This window comes from Garra rufa, chromosome 19 (genome assembly GCF_049309525.1).
Source record: "Garra rufa chromosome 19, GarRuf1.0, whole genome shotgun sequence".
Lineage (NCBI taxonomy): Eukaryota > Metazoa > Chordata > Actinopteri > Cypriniformes > Cyprinidae > Garra > Garra rufa.
The window spans coordinates 18817100-18842861 of record NC_133379.1 but is presented as its reverse complement, the minus strand read 5'-3'; the positions used below and the strand labels follow the sequence as shown (position 1 = coordinate 18842861).

Here is a 25762-nt window from a genome sequence, read left to right as displayed (position 1 = left end):
CTTGGGGTCCAATGTCAACCAGATGTTATACTGACGTCCGGTGCCTGCTGGGATATTGTACCAATAGATATCTATGTTTATACTGGTATTGCGACTGTTATGTGCTATTTACTTTGACACTGTTGCCAAAGATATGTTACTTTGTACACCCTTCATATTACAGCCCTGCAAAAGATGACAGAAAATTTACTCAATTGTCATCCTGCGTAAAAACAAGAGGGCAGCTGCGTTTTAGATCAAACATACAATGGTGAGTGAGCACGAGCTGGACGAGTCAGTGAATGATGAGATATTCTGTAAATAAAATGATCCTAACAGAAGAATTGCATTGAAATTGAATATGTCTGTATCATCTCAGCAAGCTTTAATGAGGTTTTACTAGAGCTGGGCGGTATGACCAAAAATTTATATCACGGTATTTTTCAAAATTATACGGTATCACGGTATATGACGGTATTTTTGTTTTTTTCATGCATGACTAGGTGTTAACCACATTTCCTAATAAATTAGAGAATAATTACTGCAGTATATTGGCTTACATTGACCGGACTAGTATTAACCCAGGTTTGATTGGTCTCACAAAATGCTGCTGTTCACAAAGAAGTGACAGTGGCACTCATAATTGTAATGAGGTGAAGAAATCAGAATTCATGATTTGCAGTCAAAATACACAACACTTTATTGTGCATTCTTCACAAGTTCACATTTACAAGTCTACGCGTTTCTCTTCCAGCAGAAGGCGCTGTCAGATTGGTAGTACACAAAGTAGCGCAACAAATGATTTTGAAACGTGCAGCGCTCATATTTATTCAATGGATAGCCTTTTGAAGTTTCATCGCAATTTTTGTCTTTCAGTCCCCACATTTTAGACCACCTGAAATCATAATTATGACTTTCATAACCCCCTAATAACACTGCAGTCATCAATGAAAATTAAGAGCTTTATTTAAGACTTTCAAAAACAAACCTTACACAAAATACGTTTCTTTTTTATTTATTTTTTCCCACCATGTTCGGGGCACAAGAAAAATATTAAGGGACTAAATTAATATCAGCATATGAAGTATAATCGTCTCTCATTGTCTGAAAGAATGCACATCAGATGCTTAAAGTCAGTTTTTACTTTCACTTTAACATATTGATCAGTTTCCACGTTGCTTGTGTGATATCCATTGGCTTTAAAACATAAATATTAATAAAAATACAGTATATAGAAAAGACATATCTTTAAAATATTGCGACGTAACACCAACGTAAAGCCATTGTTTTTCTCTCACTGAAAGCTACATCTGTCTGCGCACAATGCGCCGATCTCTGCTCTCATCACTGCAGACACACCCCCTCTTGAAATTTCGGCATTACAAGTTTTGCAAATCGCTAACCCTGGGTCTTTCTCAGATATACTGAAATACGTCCACACCTCAGATGTGTTGCTTCAGACAAGCACGTGCAAGCTGCGGTTTCTGTTTGCGTCAACATATGTGTTCCCGACGCTTTGTACGCACACACTCACCGGTATTGGGGTATATGAAAAATGAATATCATTAAAAAAAAAACACCGGTATTCGGTATGAAAAGGTATACCGCCCAGCCCTAGGTTTTACACATGTGCAGTACAGCGAATTTAACGTTTTCTGACATTTCAGTGTGGATAAGAAACTGTTGGAAAACAATGGAAACACTAATATGGATAGAGAGTGTTTTAAAACGAAAACGCTGTTTGCAAATGTATCCAGATTAATGTAGGCATAGTATAAAATGTTTTTCCCAACTGAGGACATCCCGAATTCTCCAAAAAGTTAGTTTTAAAACTATAGCCAAACACACACAAACACAAAACCTGTGGTCCGTTCATCTCATCCATCCGATTCACACCACTTACCTTCAGCATCACTGCATTGCTAATACTGAGGATTGCATCGTTTCCCAACACTTATGCATGGATGTAACAGAGCTCAAATACAGGCAATGTTCAACCTCACGCCTGATTTGGCAAATGAAGATTTCTTCTTTTATTATATGGTTTATTATCGTATTTTCCTTATGTAACAGAGTCCCACGGGGACATGAAACAGACGAGAGCATTGGAGGAGCAGTGAGAAACATATGGTGTTGAAATGAAAACTGTTGGGATGGTTATGCTTAATTTCGAACACCGCAGCAAATCGGCATATTTTGCGGAACAAAAGAGATTGAGATTGAGGGAACGCGGGAGAGAGGGGGGTGTTGGGGAGAGAGAGAGAGAGAGAAAAAAAAGAGAGAGGGATGCAAACTGGGAACATGTTCAAAAGAAAATCTGTGTTAACGGTGCAGGAAGACAGGATTACGAGGGAGGAGAAGAAACTTTGGATGAATTGGGGCTGAGCATGAGAGAGAGAAGAGATAAAAATAGCATTGCAGATAAAAGAATCACTTACTAAGGTTACAGTCTATCCCGATACAATCTGGTGGGAAAGAGAGTGAGATGGTGAGATTTAAAGGAAAAGAAATTAAAATTCAAAACCACATCCTTCAAGGTTCAATCTGCAGACAAACAAACAGTTCTTGCATAGAGTCAACCATCCGGGGACAAGGTGAGAGTCAGAATGGCCCTTCTACAAAAGGCCAACACCCCACAATCACAGGACAAGAGACAGCAGATCCAAGAATAAGGGAAATGCCAAGACCAGATATGTGGCATTTGGCAACTTATAAATAAACACACAAAACATTGGATTTAGCTTATGCTTTGCCTCCTTCCTGTATGTGGGTGGTGCCAGTATGACTGTAGGCAAGGGCAGTCTGCACCATCAGCCAAGAGCTCATGCTTACAAAACAGGTCACCTATAGACCGGCCGGCAGAGCTAAACAAATATACACTCTATTATTTTTCAGCCTTTGAGAGATATTACATAGAGAGAGAGAAATATCTTGATGTGCTTCTTTTAAAATGTCTCAAAACATCTGTTGTTGTTGTTTTTATTTAAATCAGAGGAACAAAGACAGATGAATATTGTTTATAGTAAAAGCTTTTCAATTCCATGAAACAATATAACAATAAAGCACATACTGTTCAATAGTTTGAGGCCGGTATAATTTTTTTATATTTTTGAAAGAAGTCTCTTATGCTCACCGAGGCTTTTTTTTTTTTTTTTTTTTCAAATAAAAAATAAGGTTAAAAAAGTAATATTGTAATACAAATTACAATATAAAATATCCGTTTTCTATTTTAATATATTTTAAATAGTGATTCTTCAGAAATCATTCTGATATGCTGTTTTGATGCTCAACAAACATTGATTATTATTAATGTTGAAAGTTCCTTAATATTTTTGTAAATAAAAAAGTGATAGTTTTTTAAATGCATTTATTAAAAAAAATAAAATAAAATGACCCCAAACTTTTCAAATGGTACTGTATCTGCATATACTTTTTCCAATAAAATATCCATATACAGTACATTTCTATAAAATAAATTTTTCTGTAAAGTTATTCTACAGTATATGAAGTTTAATATTGCATCATATTGCATACTTTTAAAGCGCCATTAAAATCACCATTTTTGAGAATAAAAGTATTTATTTATTTTTATTTATTTTTTATGAAAAATAAAATGACCCTAAACTTTTTCCAAAATATATCTCCATATTAATTTCTATTATATATATTTAAAAGAAAAATACTTTTAAACTTTCAGAAAAGTTAAAATGACCCCAAACGTTCCAATTGTAGTGAAAAAATATCTATATTCATAATATAGATAAAATATAAAATATCTATATTCTAAAATATTCATAAAATATCTATATTCATTTCTAAAAATAAAAAATAAACTTACAAACTGTGAGCATACTTGCTTCTAAAGTCTAAATTAGTTAATATGAAGTTTTAATTATGTTAAATCAAAGGAAACACAAACTAATTCTAATAACACTTTAATTAGCAAATGAATGGTTGATTAAAGGCATATTTAAATAAATTACAAAATTTACTATGCTGCATACTCTAAAGCATCCCTAAAATCACTATTTTTGATCTCTGGCCTCAAATACAGTAAAATATAGAATTCAGTCTTTTAGAAGTATTGCTAAGAATATAATGTGAAGTTTGTTTGTTATATTAATTTGAATTGACCCTTTGCAGGAAGTTTGATTGACAGGCGAGTTGACCAATCATAACGCTGAATCTGATATATTCGTCCGACAAATAAACCAGATATAAGAGTAGATTAACCTCAGTGGAATTGAACTTAAAAAATGGTCTGTATTGTTGTCTTTTCATGGTTGAAACAAGATACCTTTTGATGTTCGTTCATATTTATTTCAACTAGTAAAGAGGAACAGGTGATTGGTTGTTGTAGCACTTGAACTGAGAAGCTACAGCGATCTTTCACGATACATTAAAGGGCCACAAAATGGTATTTATTGTTTGAGTTTCTTAAAAATACCTAAAATTACCTGCTCTTTCTTGTCTATCAGCGTTTCATGAGTTTTCTCTTTGCTCCGCAATATATTTTTTACTGCGTGAGAACATGTGTGGTCTAAGACTGTAATGGCTTGCCGGACACAGTAACAGTAACAATGGAGGCCGGGTCTTCGTGAAGGGTCAATTGGAAGGGTAAAGTATTTACCAATAACATTTACAGGCCAAATGTAATTTTCTATTGGAGAAAAAAAAACACATTGTACAGGCTGGTGATATGACTAAAGACAGATAATAATTAGAAGTAATCGAGCCTACAGAACCGAGCGAGCACTCTTGGCTGTGGCGAACTCTCAACTGTCAACCGCTACAGAAGTGTGACCACAGACAGCCAGGGACCTGTCTCACTGTCACACTGCTCTAAGACAGAAAGACTAGCTCAGACTCCACTCTCCTGTGGACTGGAACTGTCTGTAATCTTCTGTACAAACAGACACAGTCTGCTGTCAGAGCAGGAGTCTGAGCTGAGAGGGCAGTGAGAGACTTTAGAAGAATTACTGTTTGGTTCTTATGGTAGGAGAGATCAGGGGGCAATTACATTTCTTCAGTCACAAACAAGTTAGACTGCTAACACTTATTCAATGTGAGCTTGGTAAAGTCTTTCTGCTTGAAAAAAAAAAGAAATAAATGTGATTCTATTACTTTGTATCACTATAGTTGAAGTATAAGGAATTTCCTGAACCCCCTGTGATTTTCTTCTCGTCTAAAGTTTGACAGCCTTTGAAATTAAACGTCTATCTATTATTTCTTGTATCTACAGCATTTTATCTAGAAAGGCTGTTCTTTTTAGATGACAGCTACTGTGGAAGACTTTATTATGGCTGAAATGTAAAATATACATTATTAATTTTTTCACATTATTAATTATTTATAAGAAAAATAATTCATATGAATTATAATAATAATGTAATATATAATAAAATGTAAATATATATAAAATAAAATAAAATATATATACACACACGTCCATTTTATTATATATTACATTATTATTATAATTCATATGAATTATTTTTCTTATAAATAATTAATAATATAATTAATTTACATTTTTTAATATAACAAAGTGAAATTATATATGTAATATTGTTTATTTTTTATTATATTTTACATTATATATTGATTATATTAATTAATATTATTTGCTAATTATCTTATGTATATATAATTCCATTTTATTATATATTACAATATTAAAAATATTAATTATTATTTTCTCATATATAATTAATAATATAATGTAAAATATAAAAAAATGATATATGACAGAAAAAATATAATGATATAAAACACTAAAATGAAATTTTAATAATCATTTATTATAACACTTTACAGATTACATATTGCATTTTATATTAATAATATTAACACACATTAATTATTAATTTTCTTCATATATATATTTTATATATATTTTACATTTTATATTATACATTCCATTTTCTATTGTATTGTATTGTATTGTATTCTATTCTATTCTATTCTTTTATGATCATCTATTTTTTGTAGCAGCAGGCGAAAAAATTTACAAAAATGAAAACATGCTATAATTTCCCCTCTGTCTCTCCAATTATTGACTCAATTTGTCTTCTAAGAACAAACTACATGGGTTGGTCTCTCTGGCTGTCTGCTCCAAAAGCTGCAGAAAAGATAGCCATTGAAGGCTGCACAGGTGACAGAGAGAAAGAAAGACAGAGAGACAGTGAGAGAGGAAGACAAGAAAGAGATAAAGATGGAGGAATGAAGGTGAAATGCATTCTGGGAGGGACCCCAGACTTGTTCTACGAGTGCCTTGAGATCGGAGGTCAGCGGTGGTATGGTTACCTAGGTTGACGGTAAGTCTGACTCTTCCCCCGTCCAGCTCCAGGCGCAGGGTGTCGGCGGACTCTTTGGAGGTGGTGGCCATGAGCAGACCGTAAGCCCTCTGCGACATGAAGCGCAGAGACACGTCCTCAGCCTCAGTGTGAACAGCGTGAGGCATCAGGACCTTCAGAAACATGCTGCCATCATAACTCAGCACTGCGGACTCTGAGAAAGTAGGAAAAAGAGAGGAAATTAAAAAACACAGGCGTCAAAAAGACATTTTCATCTGCTTTTACATTTCTAAGTGGTCTACAATAAGTAAATAACTTTAATAAAATATACATGTACACAATACACAATAAAAAAGTAGTATTAGTATTAATATTATTATTGTTATTATTATATTATTATTGCATGATACATGACATTACACTGTAGTTAAATAAACTACAATAAAATATATTTTTTTACATTGTTAACATATATGCAATAAAAGCTATTATTTTATTATTATTATTGTAAATTGTTATTATTAATTTATTTTATTTACTTACAACAGTGTTATTTTATTATTATTGAGGTACTTCAGCTATTTCACTTAACTATATTTTTTTACATTTTTATTTTACATTTCCATTTAAATTTTGTAACTTTAGTTGTGGTTTTGTCATTTTTATTAAATACTGTTTTTTTTATCAAAGTCTTAGTTTTTATCATAATTTATTATTTTATTTTTTTATTATTATTATTTTTTACATTGTTGATGTATATGTAATGGAAGATACTATTTTATTATTATTATTGTAACATTATTATTATTTTACACTGTTACTATTTTATTATTATTATTATTATTACTATTATTTAAGTATTATTGAGATATTTCAGTTATTTTACTGTTATAGTTACAACACAATTTTATTTATTGGTTTTAAATCGTATATAAGATTTTAAATACTAAATAAATGCATAAATACATAATAAAAAAAAAAACTTTACTTTCTATTTTCATTTTAGCAACTTTTTTGTGGTTTGTCATTTTTATTAGGTACTGTTTTTTTAAGTTTCATAGTTTTCATTACTTTCTTTTTTTCATTTGAGTTATTTTCTTACATCAAGGGCTTTTTAAAATCATTTTAGTTAAGTTATTTTTAATTTATTATAATAACCTTGTACAGTGTAACTCCATGAAAAACTTATTGTACTCAAAAGATGAGTAAAATATATAAACTGATTCAATTCTGATAATAGCCAAGCAGATATGACTATTAGCAAAATATCACAGTGTTCATTTATTGGGCCTAACGGTCTGTCACTAGCTAACAATGCAAATTTAGTATAATAATTACATTACTTGCGAAACATATCTATTAAAATATTGGTTCAAGAGTATGTGCACCCTTGCTGAGTCACTCGTGATATGTCTGTAGTGGACACTGCGTGGTCACGTTGCTATTCTTAGCCACAGACAGCAGAGGGCAGAAGAGAGTTAGAAACGCCACTGCAATAGTAAACAAAGGTCTAGGCAGGTGGGATCTGATGAATAGAGCTGAAGTGCAGCTGTATCTCAATATAAAAGCATACAAGTGAAGCACTGAAGCCTTGCTCTTCTTTATGAGAACGTGTCTCCTCGGTGAGAAGTAATCCCATGTTTAATCCTCCCTCCTCACTGCTTTAAGCCCTACTTTCCTCACCCATCTCACAGTTGGGGCCCAGATATCCAGTTCCAGTGCAGTCGCACACGTGTCGATTCCAGCCCTCGCGGCAGCGGCCTCCGTGGGCGCAGGGCTCCGAGCTGCACCTCCGATGGGTCTCTCTCGTACAGAAGCTGCTGACACCCGGAGAGCTCTGAAGCTCAGCCAAACGCCGCAGGTCCTTGCTGCGCCCATCTATAAAGAGATCCCGCACGCAACCCACAAAGCCCAGCCTGAGGCGGGCGGTCCACACCTCTGGGGGTAGAGGAAGACTGCCGCTGTCCTCCGGCAGACCCCCTAGAAACATTTCACCATCAAGATCCAGAACCTCACTGCCCTCGTTGGTGGAGAAGGGCATGCTGCGGCCGTTAACGGAGATGGAGCCTAGGAAATAGGAAATGAATAAAAAGTAAAGATCAGTAATCATCTGTTTGTGAACCTATGCACCACAATGTTTGTAGGCAGTATATTCAATTCATTTTTTAAAGGCATAGTTCACTACAAAATTAAAATTCTGTCATTAATTACCCTTGTTGTTCCAAACCAGTAAAAACTTCAATCATCTTCAAACACAAATTAAAATCTGAGAGCTTTCTGACCCTCCATGGACAGAAACGCAACTACCACTTTTCAAGGTCCAGAAAGGTAGTAAGGGCATTGTTAAAATAATACATTTTTGTGCGCAAAGTAAAAAAAAAAAAAAAAACGACTTTAATCAACAATTTCTTTTTTTCCATGTTAGTCTTCAAAGTGTGTTCACGAAAGTACCACAATGCATTTTTGTGTTCTTTCTGCACAAAAAGTATTCTCGTAGCTTCATAAAAGTTAAGGAACCACTGATGTCATATGGAATATTTTATCAATTTCCTTATTACCTTTCTGGGTCTTGAAAGTGGTAGTAACTCTCGGATTGTATTAAAAATATCTTAATTTGTGTTCCGAAGATGAACAAAGGTCTTACGGGTTTGGAACGACATGAGGGTGAGTAATTAATGACACAATTTTAATTTTTTGGTGATCTATCCCTTTAATGTGAACTGAGGCAACAAATATTATGAATTTGTATAGAAGTAGAAATTAAATGAACTGGAATTTAAAAAAATGAAAGTTTGACAAGAAAAAAATAGACAACAATGATACAATTACTGAAAGAACAACAAAAGAATTGATATGGAATGACAGACAAATAAAAAAAAATGATGGAGAGAGAATGACGCATCGAGACATAATTAACAAACAATGAACGGCAGACAGAATGATAGACAGACAGCACAAAAAATAAAAAAAGAAGAATAGATAGAATGAGAGACAGAAGGATAGAAAGACAAAACATCAAACGGAATGATAGATAGGCAAAACACTAGATTGAATGACATGACAGATAGAACAACAAACAATGACAATATAGACAGACTGACAGAATGACAGAATACTAGATTGAACAAGAGAACAGAAGACAGGTAGAATAACAGACAGAAAGATATACTGAAAGAACCATAAAAATAATGACAGACAGACAGGCAGATAGATATAGATAAACAGACTGAAAGAACCATAAAAAGATAGATAGATAGATAGACAGACAGACAGACAGACAGACAGACAGACAGACAGACAGACAGACAGACAGACAGATAGTATTTGATGTGTATTGTAAATTAGTCATATCCTTTTCCTGTCATTCCAATTTAACTTCCTGTGAGGTGTGGTCAATTCGGATTCTCATGAACTGCACAGCCCTGGATGCTTGTAGCAGCAGTTAAAAAACCTGTTTAATTGACAGCCCTAGTTAATAATTAACTAAAACTAATTTAATTAATGCTGCTGCTACTGATCCCCGAAGACTATCATTTCAGTAACTCATGAAAAAGCTACTGCACGACGGCTGTCACAAGTAAAAAAAAAAAAAAAAAAGAAAAAAGAAAAAGAAGTTTCATTAATTTAGCATTAACAATCCACCGTGCTTCCTTTTTTTTTTCCCTGAGCTCAGCTAGTGGAAAGGTCTTCAACCTCTTCCCCCGGGATCTGCTAAATCCTGTGCCGGGCCTGCTGCTTTAAAACTGTGAAAAGTGTATTTGAGTCAAGCTCTTACAGTAATGAGAGGTAATGAGAAGGAGAAGAAATGGAGTACAGTGATTTAGCAGTTTGTGAAGTATGCATATCAGATGGACCCTAAGCGGGCAGAACGAGGAAGTGCTTTAATGACAGAGATTAAGAGGAAACGGGAAATGTCCCTTCGGAGCGAAAATCTAAGCAAGCAGGTTAAATACACAGGAAAATAATGTGTTGCAATATCCTCCTGACCTTTCCTGCCCTCTCTTTGGAAATCCACATGGCACCATTCTCCATCATTGACCTTTTTGTTCCCCACTTTCATCTTGATGCTCCCCGAACCCATGTCCATGAGCAGGTAGAGGAAGCCTTCGAGAAGCTCCATGGCGAAGAAGTCCACCTTCGGTCTGAGGTCTTTGGTACCCTGAGGCCGCCCGTGGCTGAACAGCAGGAGGCCGTTGGGTTCGGTGGTTCGGAAGTCGAAGGACACGGAACCGGTTTTCTTGGCGTTCCAGCGTGGAAGGGTTACGTAAGCTGTTGGCATGTCGAAACTGACGGGGTCTAATGCGGCGACATCCTCGCAGCGGAAGGTCAGGTCGCCATGGAGGGTGACCTTGGGGTCGCGCAATTCAGCCAGGCGGGAGAGTTCCAGTCTGAACTCATTATTGGTGTAGACCACCTGGGACGGAGAGAGAGAGAGAGAGAGAGAGAGAGAGAGAGAGAGAGGGGGAAAAAAAGCGCTTGAATGCTAACACGGTGGAATGGAGTAGCCCGCTGCCCACTGGTACAAATAAACCACAGCTGATGTGTGTACCTCGGGGGCACGGTTTTCAAGTCGGTAAACACAGCAGCCTCTTTAAATACTCGAAGCACGAGTGGATCACATAAACCTAGCGACCTCATCTAGAGCGCTACAGAAACCCTTGTCTAATCGATATTCTGTTTCATTAATATGATGAATCATCCTACGCTAACATTAGCACTGACGATGCCAAAGCTAAGTGGTATTCTGAATCGCACACATAAACAGCACATTCATTAAGTGACGTCAACTGAGAAATCTTGATCGAGGGTATGATGTCTAGCCCACACGGTAAGATGTGAAGCAAAAATAACATTCCTACAATACACGCATTGCGAATGTGTCCCCTGAGGTTGATTTTTTGGTCTCAGTCACATGTTCTGTCTCTACAGCCAGATGGGCGAATCAGCCCTGCACAGCAAACATGCTTTTCATTTTTACACCAGCCGCTCTCTCTGTCCGAAGATGATGACTGACGCTTTGTTGCTGGGTGTGAACTTGAGTGTCTCTGAAAATAACACAAGACGGCCATGTTTCTCGTCAGCCCTCATGACAGAAAAATAAAGGGAGAGGTAGGAGCAAAACAAGAGGTGCCAGCTCCGAGCGGAGGAACATGAAAAATGCAATTATTGCCCAAGAGCATGGACAAAACAAAATCTGAGGGATCTATCATTGAGACGATTTGAAACCATCACTGAGTGCACAACCTAAGCATCCGAATCTTTCGAATTTGCTTTCAAATTTAGGTATGGGTCTGTTACCTATAAAACATCTTGTTACTACTTTCCTACCTCACATGTGTGTAATCGGAGGTCACTATAACGATACCTCATTCTTGGGGATAGGGATTTTCAGGGTTCGTACAGATACTGTAAAATAAAATTCCACGACTTTTCAAACACTACTTTTTTGATTTTCTAGGACTCGAAAATCGAACAATAGCTGCATTTCCATTACCCTTTAAATTGTGCAAATTGAAATTGCGAATTGAAAATGCGCCTAATGGAAATGTGTCAATTGCACAAAAACTCCCATATATCGCAAAAAAGTTTTTATGCTCGCATTAGGGGTGGTTTTTCAGGCAATTCAGAAAAAAAAGAATATTTCACAAAACACCAATGGAAACAGTTTTTTTTCGCATATACAGGTCATATTCGATTAAATGTAGCCAAAATCCCACAACAATCCATTGCCATGACTTATCGCGAGAGGAAAAAATGTTTCAGTCACATAACATTGGTTAATAGAAAACAGCGTCATTTCACAATACTTTATCGACATTTATAAAATATCGCCAAAGTTTTGTGCAAATCTGTAATGGAAATGCGCCTACTGTCTTCCATTTCAAATTCTGAAAAAAGAGAAATGGATAAATAAAAATATCTACTAAAGTCCAGATCTGAATCAAATGATTCGTGATCCACGCTCCGAAGTTTCGATCTAAAGCAAAAGACTCGCAAACATGCATCAAATGATTTGTGATCCGCACTCCAAAGTTCCAAACTAAATAAAATTCTTTGCAATCCACACTCTGCATATCACTATGAAAGCCAGTTTATGCCACTAAATAAAAATAAAAAAATACAAATAAAAAAGGTATTTGCAACTTTTTGTCTCACAATTCTGACTTTTTTTCTCAGAATTGCATCATATAAATTCACAATTCTATCTTTTTTTTCTCAGAACTGTGAGTTATAAAGCCAGAATTGTGAGATATAAACTCACAATTCTCATTTTTTCTCTAGCAATTGCAACTTTGTATCTCGCAATTCTCACTTTTTTTCTGAAAAATGTGAAATATAAATTCACAATTATGAGTTATAAAGTCCAGTCCTAAGGAGGAAAAAAAAGACTGATATGTTCACAGAATTGCGAGTTCATATCTCACAATTCTGACTTAAGTTGCAATTGCGAGTTTATATGACACAATTCTGTCACAATTACCTTTTCTTTTCTTTGATTTAGTTTGTAACTTCGGAGTGCGGATCGTGAATCATTTAATGCACGTTTGCGGATCTTTTGATTTAGATCGGGACTTCGGTAGATATTTGTATTTTCTTTTTTTATCCATTTCTCTTTTTTTTAGAATTTTAAATGGAAGACATGTTTAATGTGAGATCTCTGATTGCAGTCCTCAAAAAAATCCAAAAGGTAGTGCTTGAAAAGAAGTGCTGGAATTTAATTTTACAGTATCTGTTAATAGTGACCTCCGATTACACACATGTGAGGTAGGAAAGTAGTAACAAGAAGTTTTATAGAAGAAACATTAAGATAACCGTATCTAAATCTGATAGCAATTTAGAAAGATTAGGATGCAATTGCGAGTTTATATCACACAATTCTGACTTCATTTCTCAGAATTGCGAGTTTATATATCGGAATTCTGACTTTAGAACTCACAATTGCCAGTTTATATCATGCAATTCTGAGAAAAAAAAAATTCACAATTGGGAGTTTGTATTACGTAATTCTGAGAAAAAAAGTCTGAATTGTGAGATAAGGTCGCAATGTTGTTGTTTTTTTATTATTATTATTCAGAGGCAGAAATGGACTTCTATATATCACGAATCATTTGATTTGAATCATTCAATTCGTTAAATGATTCACAAACCTGATCCGATCTAAATCAAATGATTTGTGATACGTGATTTGAATTCCCAATCTGAAACAAATGATTCACGATACGCAAAATTTTTTTGACGCAATGGTTTAATTGATTCAGAGTTTTGAAAAGCATTTTTTTTTTAAATCATTACAAGCGATGTTGAATTTTGAAAATGACTCTTAATTTGATCTGGTTTTTGCTAGTGAATCGCTTGAAAAGAATGAGCGAAGTCACAAGTTTGAATCTGTTCCTCTTTTCACATCTTCAGCCATCTTTACACAACACTGTCAGTTCTACTACTTGCCTAGCTCAATTGTTTTCTGACATTAACTGAAATAAGCGAGAAAGGTATGACGTTTTTTAAATTGCGTGAAAAGATATGTGCTTATTGACCAAATTAAACACTTATTTCATAGATACATTTTCTAAGTAATTCAAGCACTTTCAAGTACCTCTTCAGGAATATTTCTATTTTCAAGGGTTTAAATTTCAAAAAGTCGAATTCAAGTACTTTAAGCATTTTAAGCACCTTGTACGAACCCTGGATTTTTCAACCCCCCTAAAAACACTTGCTTAAAGGGATAGTTCACCCAAAAATTAAAATTCTGCCACTAATTAATCACACTCATGTTGTTCCAAACCTTAGTTTGTCTTCGGAACACAAATTAAGAGGTCAGAGAGCTCTCGGATTTTCTAAAAAAATATCTTAATTTGTATTCCAAAGATGAATGAAAGTCTTACGGGTTTGAAATGACATGAGGGTGAGTTATTGATTAAAATTAATTTGGGGTGAATTATCCCTTTAACTTAGATTAGAAGAGGAACACTCTTTTTGTACTCGGGCTATCTTAGCAACCACTCACAACACCCTAGCAACTGCATAATGAAGCACTAACGGTTCAACAACCGCTCAATAAACCGAACACTGTATTGTCATGAAGACTTTTCACAAGTAAGCACCAATTAATTTTCTACAGAAAATGTAAAAATCTTGGAACACTTTTCAAAATTGGGTACAAAACAGGGTCTGAAAGTCTCAGACAAAAGGTTCCAAACCTTCAGAAAATGTCAACCTCAGGAGGTCAAACCAAATACTGTAAGCCATTTTATTTCTCATGCATTTAAATAATTTTTTCTTTCCTTTTCCTGGAACCAAGGTTTGAGTGGTTTGAAAATTCTCCGGTGATAAACATCCAATGAACATAAAAACTGAACAGACAATTTGGATTTAATTAAAAACTGATTCGTTTTCCTAAGGGTCTAAACTGTTAGTTGAAAATGAATAAATCCAGAAAATCAGTTCATCAATAAAAACAGTATTACAATGAACTAAAAGGCAAAGCACTCAAAAATGGAAAATTAACCAGTTATTCATAGGTTATTATTCATATGACTTCCTTCTCTCAGACGAATGCATTTAGAGTTATATATAAAAAAAAAAAAAATATCCTGCCACTTCCGAGCTTTATGATCTCTTCAACAGTCCAAAACAAGTCCAATAAAGTGCATCCATCCATAATAAAATATGCCTCACATGGCTCCGGGAGGTGAACAAAGGCCCTCATGTAGTGAATGGATGCGTTTGTATAAGAAAAATATCCATATTTAAAACATAATAATCACTTTAATCTAGCTTGCGCCAACTGGTCGTACACGGAAGGAGCTCTGGGCGGATGATGGACGACAAATGCGGACACACAGTGGAGAGACCAAAACAACTGTCACAAATTAGAAGTGAAAAACGAGGATTTGTACCAAAAAAAAAAAAAAAAATGATGGAGGCCTTCGATATAAGCCAAGTGGAGACTGGTTTTCCTTTGCTAAAGTAAGGAAACTTTGCTTGCTTTGCTCCTGCAAACAAACAAGACTTACTGGCGCATATGCAACGCATACATCCTACGTCATCCACCTGGAATGGGTTATGACTCGAGTATGACCAGTTGGCGCAATCTAGATTAAAGTGATTATTACGTTTTAAATGCATATTTTTTCTTACACAAGCAAAAAGTGCCAGGATAATTTTTAATATAATTCTAATTGCATTTGTCTGAAAGAAGTAAATCATATACACTTAGGATGCATAGAAGGTGAAAAATAATGGGCTAATTTTCATTTTTGACTAAGTATTTTTTTATTTTTCTGGAAATTAGTCATCAAAGCTCTGTAAATATTGGTCACAGACACAGCGATTTAAGCTAAATTTCAATAAGCTGATTACTCACTAAAAACTCCCACAGATCATGTTTTCGTGCCATTTTAAGTCTTTTTTTAGTGTAACAAAGTGGTTATATTCAAGTGTGTGAGTCTTTTACTTACTTTTTTAAATTAGTCTTCTCAGTGATGCCATTATATTGTTTATTCAGATGGATTTGCGAAAGCAGAACATGCATGAATACAAGATGCGGAATTTATTGTATGAACCAATTCGAACCAAACATAATCAGTCATATCCAATCATATTGCGATGGAGGCATTACCTCCTCTCACATGACTTTCCCCCATTCATTCTCAATTGTTAAAGGAACACTCCACTTTTTTTGGAAATCTTATCAGCCTAGAAAATTGAAGCTTTGCATTTCCGCCGGTCTTAGTACACAATATAACTACAGAAGAGTCAAGTTTTAAATAGGACAAATATCGAAACTCGTTGGTTATTTTTTAATGTGATGCTATTGGTCTAATAGGATTCAATGATCTATGCTAAGCTATGCTAAAAGTGATATCGCCAGAACAGGAGAACGGCTGAATGGATTTCAAAACGGTAAAACTCAACTTATTAACTCGGGGGGAGCTGGAGAATGAGCCTATTTCCAAAAAAAGTGGAGTGTTCCTTTAAAACTCAATGGGCTCAGGGGAGGCTAAAGAGACACGGACACCCGGTGTACCTTTACCTGCTGGTGTCACTGCTAGACAGTGCCTTTAAAGTACTTTATAGCCTTTTAAATGTAATATTTTGTAATACTAGAATTGTTTTATTTTTGTACTACAATTTGTTTTCTCATCCAATATTTTGAGGAGGCACTGCCTCCTTTGGCTCCTCAGAGGAAATGCAAAAAAAAAAAAAAAAAAAAAAACTATGGGAATCTTTTCGCAAGACATGAAATACGTACCTAAGTACATATTACTGAAAATCCCAATATAAATGTCCACTGAGTGGTGCTAAAAGAGTGATTTTTTTCCACTGGAACATATTAACGCACATATGGTACACCACAGTTCTGACTTGAAATGACTTGTCCATTGAGTGGCGCTATAACTCTAATGCTCCATGACGTTTAACAATAACGTACCATCTGCACTACACCTAAAACTACCCAATAGTATGAACAAAAGCTAATGTGACGTAAAAAACACAATCACAAGCATGCCATTTTAGCTTGTTTTTCAATCTTTCAGCTCTTTCATCATGAGTCATGTTTTTCACAGGATTTGTACCCAAGGATTTCACAACCAAAGTCAAATTTCGTGCCGGGTGAGCTACCAAGCAAGCATGTTATGTCCGGTGTTTTGTCCATTTTTGACCCTCTGCTAAATGAATACCCATCTCATTGAAATAGCTACACGACTGCCTACTTCTAACCGTTCCTTCTCACATAACCAAAAACTTACCGATACTAGGGGGGTAGTAAAGTGGTGAGGGTCAACACCAGAAAGTGAAACATATGGAGCTGTGTACAAAAACAAAGTGCTCACTGTTTTACCACCTCTAGTGTTCATTTCTGTTAGAAACTGCAGTGATATGTTATTGGTACGTATTTCATGTCTTGCGAAAAAGTTCCAACAGGTACTGTACGTTTACGTCATGAGTTTAGGCAGGACTGTACATACATTTGATACAATTTTATGTTAATATTCAGTAAAAAAACAAAAAAAAAACATATCAAATAGTTCTCAACAAAAAGCAGGATTTGTTCTCAGCAAAAAAGTGGCCTCAATGGAGGATCAAAATTTTCAAAGACAACATACAAGAACAAAACAAGAACCTAGAGAAACAAAAAACAAGCCTCACCAAACATTACAGCTTAACAAGGACCTGACAAATGACTCGAGAGGGTATATATACACCCTGACAAACTAGCCTAATTAAACGCTACACAGGTGGACGCAGTCAACATGGGGGAAAACATGAACATCCAACAACAAACATGACACACAGTACCTGCACAACAAAGGACCAAATGAAAAAGAAAGAGCGACAAGACAAAACACAGATTCCCAAAAGCGTAACAGCATTGTAGATGTGTATGTCTCTATCAGAGGAGTGATAAGGGAGTGCTCAAGCTCCTGCTGAAGAGGACCACTGATACTAACTGTACGGTTGAGCAGGTAGAGAGTGGTGATTAATAGAGTCCGGGGTCAACGAGACAGAGATGGAGAGTCTGGGACAGTCGAATGGGGATCCATAGAGGAAATCAATTTTTAATTTGGCTGTCAGGATAGTAAAGCTGGAACTTCAACGGTATAGACATGACATAAATTATGGGACATGCTCGGAGGGGTGCGAAAGAGAAAGGAGGAGATAAGGAAGAGGTAAAAGAGGACAGATCGCTCGGCAAACAAAAAGAACATCAATGGAACCCGAGAAACCAGGACTTCTTTGAGAAGGTCTCAACCATCTAGTCTAAATTCAAAGGAAAGAACAAAAACGCTTCTTACATCTTTAAGGCAGCCCATGAAGTTGTTGCTCACAGGGGAGCCGGGCAGATCTGCGGTGTTTGGACTTCCGCCCACGTAGAAGAAATCATCTGAACCCAGCATGGTGTAGTCCTCCTGGGTGTAGCCGGTGGTTGTCAGCAGGCCGTCCACCGATATCGTCACCTGTGTTTGCATAAAGGCCACGGAGGGATCGAAAATAGAGAGAAAGAGAGGAAAAAAAAACAAAAGAGGGAACGTGGGAAATCTTTTGATTATGCACCAGCTAAAATCCTTGTTGGTTTCAACAAGTTCCTCTACCAAAAAAACTCTGTTTCACGTGGGGGTTCCTCTGGTTCTGTATGCATACGTTAGCGAGGGGGCAGCCCATTTTTATGTCTGCTATTGCTGCTTTCTGAATGAGAGAATGCTGTCATGTGTGCTGGACTGTGCACTAGTCAGTGTTGGAAAGGAGAGACAGAAAGGGGAGGTGTATGGCTACAGGAACTAAGAGGAATCACTATATGTTGAGTGGGTTAGCAAGTGATGTTAAGGGTGACTGTGCGAGATTAGTATAAAAGGGGGGGGATTCAGACACAAAAATGGTTGTTAGTATAACAGAGGTTGCATTTAACTATGTTGGTGGTCAGTTCTGATCAACTACTGGATTAATTGCACACATTTCGTAAGAGATGCCTTGAAAAGAAATACTTTGGAGGTGTTTGGGTAGCGATAGCTCTCAGTTTGTTAATACGCAAGCCGTGCATGACGGTTAAGACATCTCAGGCTGCGATTTCAGGACTTAATGTAGTTAGACTCATTATAAAGAGTCATTTATGATGAATTAAATGCATCTAGAGCTCAATTCTATTTGTAAATGCTAATGTTGGAGTGAGGAAACGCTGGCAGACATCCAAAACAGGTGGTTTTCTTACAGTCTTAATAAATGCTCGGGGTTGAGGCGTTTCCATGCCGACAGACAGAAAGGATTCAGATTCCATCTCTAATATCGTCAAATATTCTGTGAACATTATTATTACTGTGGAGCTAGAAAAAAAATGCAGCTTGTTTGCTGGAAATTGTAGATGGTATGCATCGTCCTGAAATTGAAACCCAGTATTTGTCTGAACCTTTACAGAAGAGAAAGAGCAGAAAAAGCAAGACATGGAAGGGAAAAGAAAGACAAAAAAAAAAAAAGAAAAATCAATGTACAGCACCACACAACTTCAACAAAAATAGTTACCCATGCATGCAGCGGAAGCAAATTATGCAGGTGCATAATGGCGTATAAGCTGCGTAGTATATCCAAAGCACAAGTCCAGTGATGCAAAACAACATGTCGCACATGCTAGATTAAAAAGTGCCACATGTCATCAGCTACTTAAAGAAATGAATGACCAAAATCAATTTGACAAAATGTAGGAAAACAAGATGTACGCTTTTGCCACAGGAAGAGAAGGGTAAGGAGAGGTCAGTGTTTTCTGTTTCCTGGACAGAGGGTTAATAACAGCTATATGGCAGCTGCAATCATTTTTATCCAATTCTGTCATTTTCCACTTTCAATTCATATAAACAGTGAGTGCTTGTGCTCAAGCATAACACCTCCATTTGTCTGCCCAAGGTCATTCTTTTCAGATTAAAGTGTGAGGCAACTGGAAATTAGAAATAACTGTCAATATGTGTTACTTTTGGAAACAGAAGGACTTGTACATTTTAGCATTTACACAGTGTAAACATCTAAACATATTATATCTGATTGTATTTAGAGATAATTTGTACATACAAAAATCCTATCTCAGAGAGTCATTTTATATTACTTAAAGGGATAGTTCACCCCAAAATTCTGTAATTAATTACTCACTCTGATGTCATTCCAAATCTGTAAGACTTTCATTCATCTTTGGAACATAGATGTGACCCTGGACCACGAAACCAGGTATATTTGTAGCAATAGGCAAAAATACATCGTATAGGTTAAAAAGAATGATTAGGATATTACGTAAAGATCATGTTCCATGAAGATATTTTGTAAATTTCCTACTGTAAATATATCACACCTTAATTTTTGTTTAGTAATATGCATTGCTAAGGACAACATTAAAGGTGATTTTCTCAATATTTTGATTGTTTTGCACCCTCAGATTCCAGATTTTCAAATAGCTGTATCTCAGCCAAATATTGCCCTATCAGAACAAACCATACATCAAAAAAGCTATTTTATGATGCTTTGTATTTCCAAAAATTGACTCTTGAGTTGACCAGAGTCACAAATGAAGATATTTTTGCTGAAATCTGAGATATCTGCATAGACAGCAACGCAACTACCACGTTCAAGGCCCAAGGCTTGCGTCATGGTACTCTTGTGAACACTCGAAGACTAACACGGAAGAGAAGAAATTGTTAAATAAAGTTGTTGTTTTGGTTTTTTTGGTGCACAAAAAGTATTCTCATAGCTTCATAAAATTATAATTGAATTATGACACATAGATTATTTTAATAATGTCCTTTCTCCCTTTTTGGGCCTTAAACTTGTCAGTTGCGTTGCTGACTATGCAGGGTCAGAAAGTTATTGGATTTCATCAAAAATATCTTAATTTGGGTTCCGAAGATGAACAAAGTTATATGGGTTTGGTGTGAGTAATTATTGGATGATTATTGGATAAAAATATTTTTATTTTTGGGTGAACTATCTCTTTAAAGCCTATGTAATGTCTTTTTTTCAATAGTCATATACAGTATTAATTCAGTAAGTTTAAAACATTTTAAAAGTGAATCAATAATATATTACGTAATTAATATATTGACTGCTATGTGAAGCATACAAACCCAAAAAAAGGAAGATTTTCACATCATTATTCATATTTATAAATTCTCATTTCACATTTTGCAATGCTTCAGTAAAAAAAAAAAAAAACTCAAAAGAATAAAACATTACAAATATTACCATTCTAGTCAAGTTTGAAGCCACTGAAAAATAGAGAATTTATGCAGTTGAATTCTATATTAATTGAAGTTAAGATGCTGCTTGGCAACCATAAGCGACCCACGGTTAGACCGTACCTTCTAGACGTGTCAAAACTAAATTGCTCCCATTATAATCAACGAAGCTTCACACTGAAATCTTCAAGTCTTCAAGAATAGTTTTTTGTGTTTATTTTTTAGCACAGAGCATATGTGACCCTGGACAACAAAACCAGTCATAAGGGTGAACTATTGAAATTGAGATTTATAGATCATATTAAAGCTAAATAAATAGTTTTCCATTGATGTATGGTTTGTTAGGATAGGACAATATTGGCCAAGATACAACGATTTGAAAATCTGGAATCTGAGGGTGTAAAAAAAATCTAAATATTGAGAAAATCAGCTTTAAAGTGGTCCAAATTAAGTCCTTAGCAATGCATACTACTACTAAAAAATTATGTTTTGATATAATTATGGTAGGAAATTTACAAAATATCTTCATGGAACATGATCTTTACTTAACATCCTAATGATTTTTGGCATAAAAGAAAAATCGATCATTTTGACCCATACAATGTATTGTTTACTATTTCTACAAATATACCCATGCGACTTAAGACTGGTTTTGTGGTCCAGGGCCACATATATTGTGGTATTAAATGCAAAATGTATTATGCGACTGCAGTTGCATCTACAAAATAAAGCCTTCATTGCCCTTCTCTCCTGTTGCTCTTGATTAACTTGGCAGATATGAATACAATGTTTGAGAACATTGCATATTAAGAGACGTTTCCAAGCAGAATTCAGGATTATTAAATGCTACATCATACAGTGCACCGAAATCTCTGTATGAGATGCTGCAACATTTAATAAAAGCCAACATCAAAGAGGGAGAATGAGGGGGAAAATGGAGCAGGTGGACAGAAACGCTGCACAAGAGCTGCAGTAAAATGTTTGTTTTTGATTGTTGCTTTTATCTGAGAAATTACCAAATGTTTTGAAAGATATCTGCCCTTTGACTGACGCTGGGCAGTTTATATTTTACATTAGCATGTAACTTCTAAGTTTGTCTGTGTAATTCCGAGGATATAGTTTTAGAGCAATACATCAGGATTTACATTAAGTCTCTCTGAGAAAACAAATGCATTGTCTGTCATGGTGTGGCCTAGACTGAAGTCAGCAGCTTACAGCATCATTTATGCCCACCGTAGAAACTCTCAGCCAAATAAGATGTGTTATTGATGGTAGAACTCATACAACAAAAAGCATTTTAATTAGGATATGGGTGGAGGGAGGAGTGAGTGTGGTATAAAAAAAACAATGTACATAAATTGCAAATGGCAAAAAAATAAACTTTTGCATGGCACCTGGGGATTGATGCCATTTTTAAACTTTTCTTTAGTCGTTTCTGCACAGTAAAAGCAAAAAGAGATAAAAAGAAAGGGCCAAACCAAACTAGACAAATTAGAATGTGATATCTACCATATAATGCAGTTTGTTTACCGTAGGGAGTCCAACCCCTGCGCGCTTCAAAAAAAGAAAAAAACAGGGAGGGAGAGTAAAATTACATACCATAAACTCCACAGAAGCTTAAAAATGACTTGCTAGCAATTTTAAAGCAAATTTAACCATACCACCAAATGATACTTAATTTCTCCGCCCTCCATTAGAATATATCTTCCCAGGAAGAATGAGAAAAAAAAAATGCTCTGTTAGTTTACACCTAATTTCTTTGGACGCTGTCAACGGCAAACAGATGGCTCACATTCCATGGAGGTTTTCATGTTAGTATTTGAAGGGGTAAAGGCAGAAGATAAACAATGACAAATCCACTTAGAGGCTTCAGTGTTAGTAAAAGAGAGAAAAAGAGAGAGAATTCAACTAATCTGTCAAACAAGATGGTTCAGGGAGGGTTTTGAAGGAGGGATCTTGCAGAGGCAGCAGCGTTAGAGTAAAGAATGACAGCAGCAGTAGCGACTCGCTCGTTATTTAAGGTAAATGAATGACAAAAGCAAAAATGTCAACACCCGTTATGTGCTCCTTTAGGCCTGCTCGGCGACGCCAAGCTCGGTGCTTCCATAATTTGTCGTGGCGGAACAAAAACACAGCTCATTCGTTAACAGATGCAAGGTGCGCCCTCGGCTCTGTAAGCAACACTTGAGCTAAAGGTTACGGCAGTCAAATGGAGAAATAATCAGCGGTGGCAGAAGCAAGCAGGCATAGTGTGCATCTATACGATGCGCCTTATCATATAATCAAATTTCAGCAATAACATATTGAAAACAATCAGGATAATGCCACTGAGAAAAAAAAAAAACAGCCTCGACTACGAGGGCTGCTTTTTTGAAGGCTGTGATAGAGGGACCCCTTTTCTCTTAGGTTAAATGATAAATAGTAAACATTCCCCCTGCTCCACAAGATGGAAAGCTTTCTGAATGCGGACAGATTATTCTGCTGGCGTAATTGGAGCATATTCACCGTCGTGGATTTAATCACAGGCAAAACAGAGCGGTGCAGTCTGGACTTGAATGAAGTCGCCAAATCAAAACACTCCTCTTCAAGGGACTCACTCACACACACACACACACACACACACATCCGTACTGGTTAGTAACAACTGGAAGGTAATTATCACCGCCGTCTCTGTCTGGAAGAGTCTGTGGCTTAATGGTACTTCAATCCTGCAGTGAAGAAGATTCCTGAAAGCCCTCCAAGAGTCCAACAACAGAAATATTTTGCTCTCACTAAATCGCTGAAATGAACACATCTTGGTGCTTAAAAGGTAAATCTATTTTGCTATCAGAGTTGCATATTACCTTGTTAAGTCTCTGACGGCTAGGACTGTTAGGTGGACAAGCTCCAAAACAACTGCCTGGGCCACTAAAGCACCTGTGAGACCATCTGATTCCAATTAAGTCTGGGCTTTGTGCAGTTCATTTTGGGGTAAATTCCATTCAAAAGTGAGCTCTTTATTTCGAATCAGAATGTTAACTGAATTTTTCCATTGGATTTTTGCAGAAAATAAGCACTGTGGCCTACAAAGGTTTTTGATTTTTTTGTAGGCCACATGACTATATCGTCACCACCACTAACTCTTTTAATCTCCATTTAAAATCTACAAATTGTAATGTTTGAGTTAGAATCATTTGCAGGAGCACAAGTAGTAACACAACAAGGCTGTAAACATGGACTAGTAAGAAAATTATCTTTCCTATTTGACATGATTACCTTTAAAGAGAGTTTATCCAAATATGAAAATTGCCCAAGATTTACTCACCCTCAAACCATCCTAGGTGTATATGACTTTCTTTTTTACTGACGAATACAATTGGAGTTATATATAAAAATGCCCTGACTTTATAATGGCATTGAATGGCATTTGAGTTTTTAAAGTCCAATGAAGTGCATCCATCTGAAGTACTCCACACAGCTTCAGGGGGTTAATAAAGGCCTTTTGAAGTGAATCGCTGCATTTGTGTAAGAATGATCTCTAGATTTAAACTTTAGGGCCTGTTTACACCTGGTCACTTAATGCATTTTCTCTGATTAAAAATCCGATCGCTCAAACCACTTGAGGATGTGGTCAGGGCTGGATTTCAGATGAAACTGGACAAGTGTAAATGCATCTGGTTGTTGAAACCACATATGCAAATTTTTCTCCTTTCAAAATATTAAAATAATAAACATGCAAGAGCATTTTATAGGCTATATGGTAGTCATAGTCAGATATGACAGCGTTAATGCAACCAGCATCGCCGCGGATGAGTAGCTGAGTATCTCTTCAGCAAGCCAACATGCAAAATGCCACAAATGAAACCTGAAAGTCGCAGACACTCTGATAATTAGTCTAATGCAGCGGTTATCTGTTGCTTTTATTGATATGAACTCAAATCGAAAAATAGTGCACGAATTGAAGATCGGATTTATATCCGTTTTGCAAAGACACATTTATGTGGCCAAGTGTAAATGGAAAAGTTTTGACAAATCAGATAGATATCCGATAAGAGAAAATGCATGAAGTGACCAGGTGTAAATAGGCCCTTAGAAACTCCACCAACTGTCATACACACATTCACAAGAGAGCGGCATTCCAGTGGATGACGTAGGACATAGGCATAGCGTAAGCTCCGGTGAGAAGTGACAAACACAGTCATGAATTAGAAGTACAAAAGGAGAATTTGTAAAGAAAACTTGGTTCTCGCATGACTAGCATATTGTTCTCACTGGAGCTCACGCTTACTCGCATAGATGCTCCAACAGTTAGCATAAGCCAGAGATTACAGTTTATAAAGTTTGGAGTCATGTGGAGTATGTTTAATAATGGATGGATGCACTTTATTGGACTTCAAAATTTCAACAGCCATTCACTGCCATTATAAAGCTTAGAAGAGCCAAGACACACACACACACACACACACACACACACACACACACACACACACACACACACACACACACACATGTTGGGTTTACATGTTTTATGGGGACATTCCATAGGCGTAATGGTTTTTATACTGTACAAACCGTACTTTCTATGGCCCTACACCTAAACCTAGCCCTCACAGGAGATTGTGCATACTTTTACTTCATCAAAAAAACTAATTGTGCATGATTTATAAGCCTGTTTCCTCATGGGACACACACACACACACACACACACACACACACACACACACACACACACACACACACACACACACACACACACACAGACACACAGACACACAGACACACACACGCACACGCACA

General features: G+C 36.1%; 1 protein-coding gene across 1 annotated transcript in view; it reads right to left on the bottom strand.

Annotated features, from left to right (window-relative positions):
* Window positions 1-25762, bottom strand: part of nrxn2a (neurexin 2a) — a 614491-nt gene that overhangs the window by 401134 nt on the left and 187595 nt on the right. Inside the window, exons 6-10 of the mRNA XM_073823970.1 lie at window positions 18074-18235; window positions 10263-10689; window positions 7959-8342; window positions 6286-6489; window positions 2418-2444 (exon numbers count right to left, since the gene is read on the bottom strand). Coding sequence (XP_073680071.1) covers window positions 2418-2444; window positions 6286-6489; window positions 7959-8342; window positions 10263-10689; window positions 18074-18235 — 1204 coding nt within the window. The remainder of the gene's footprint in view (window positions 1-2417; window positions 2445-6285; window positions 6490-7958; window positions 8343-10262; window positions 10690-18073; window positions 18236-25762) is intronic.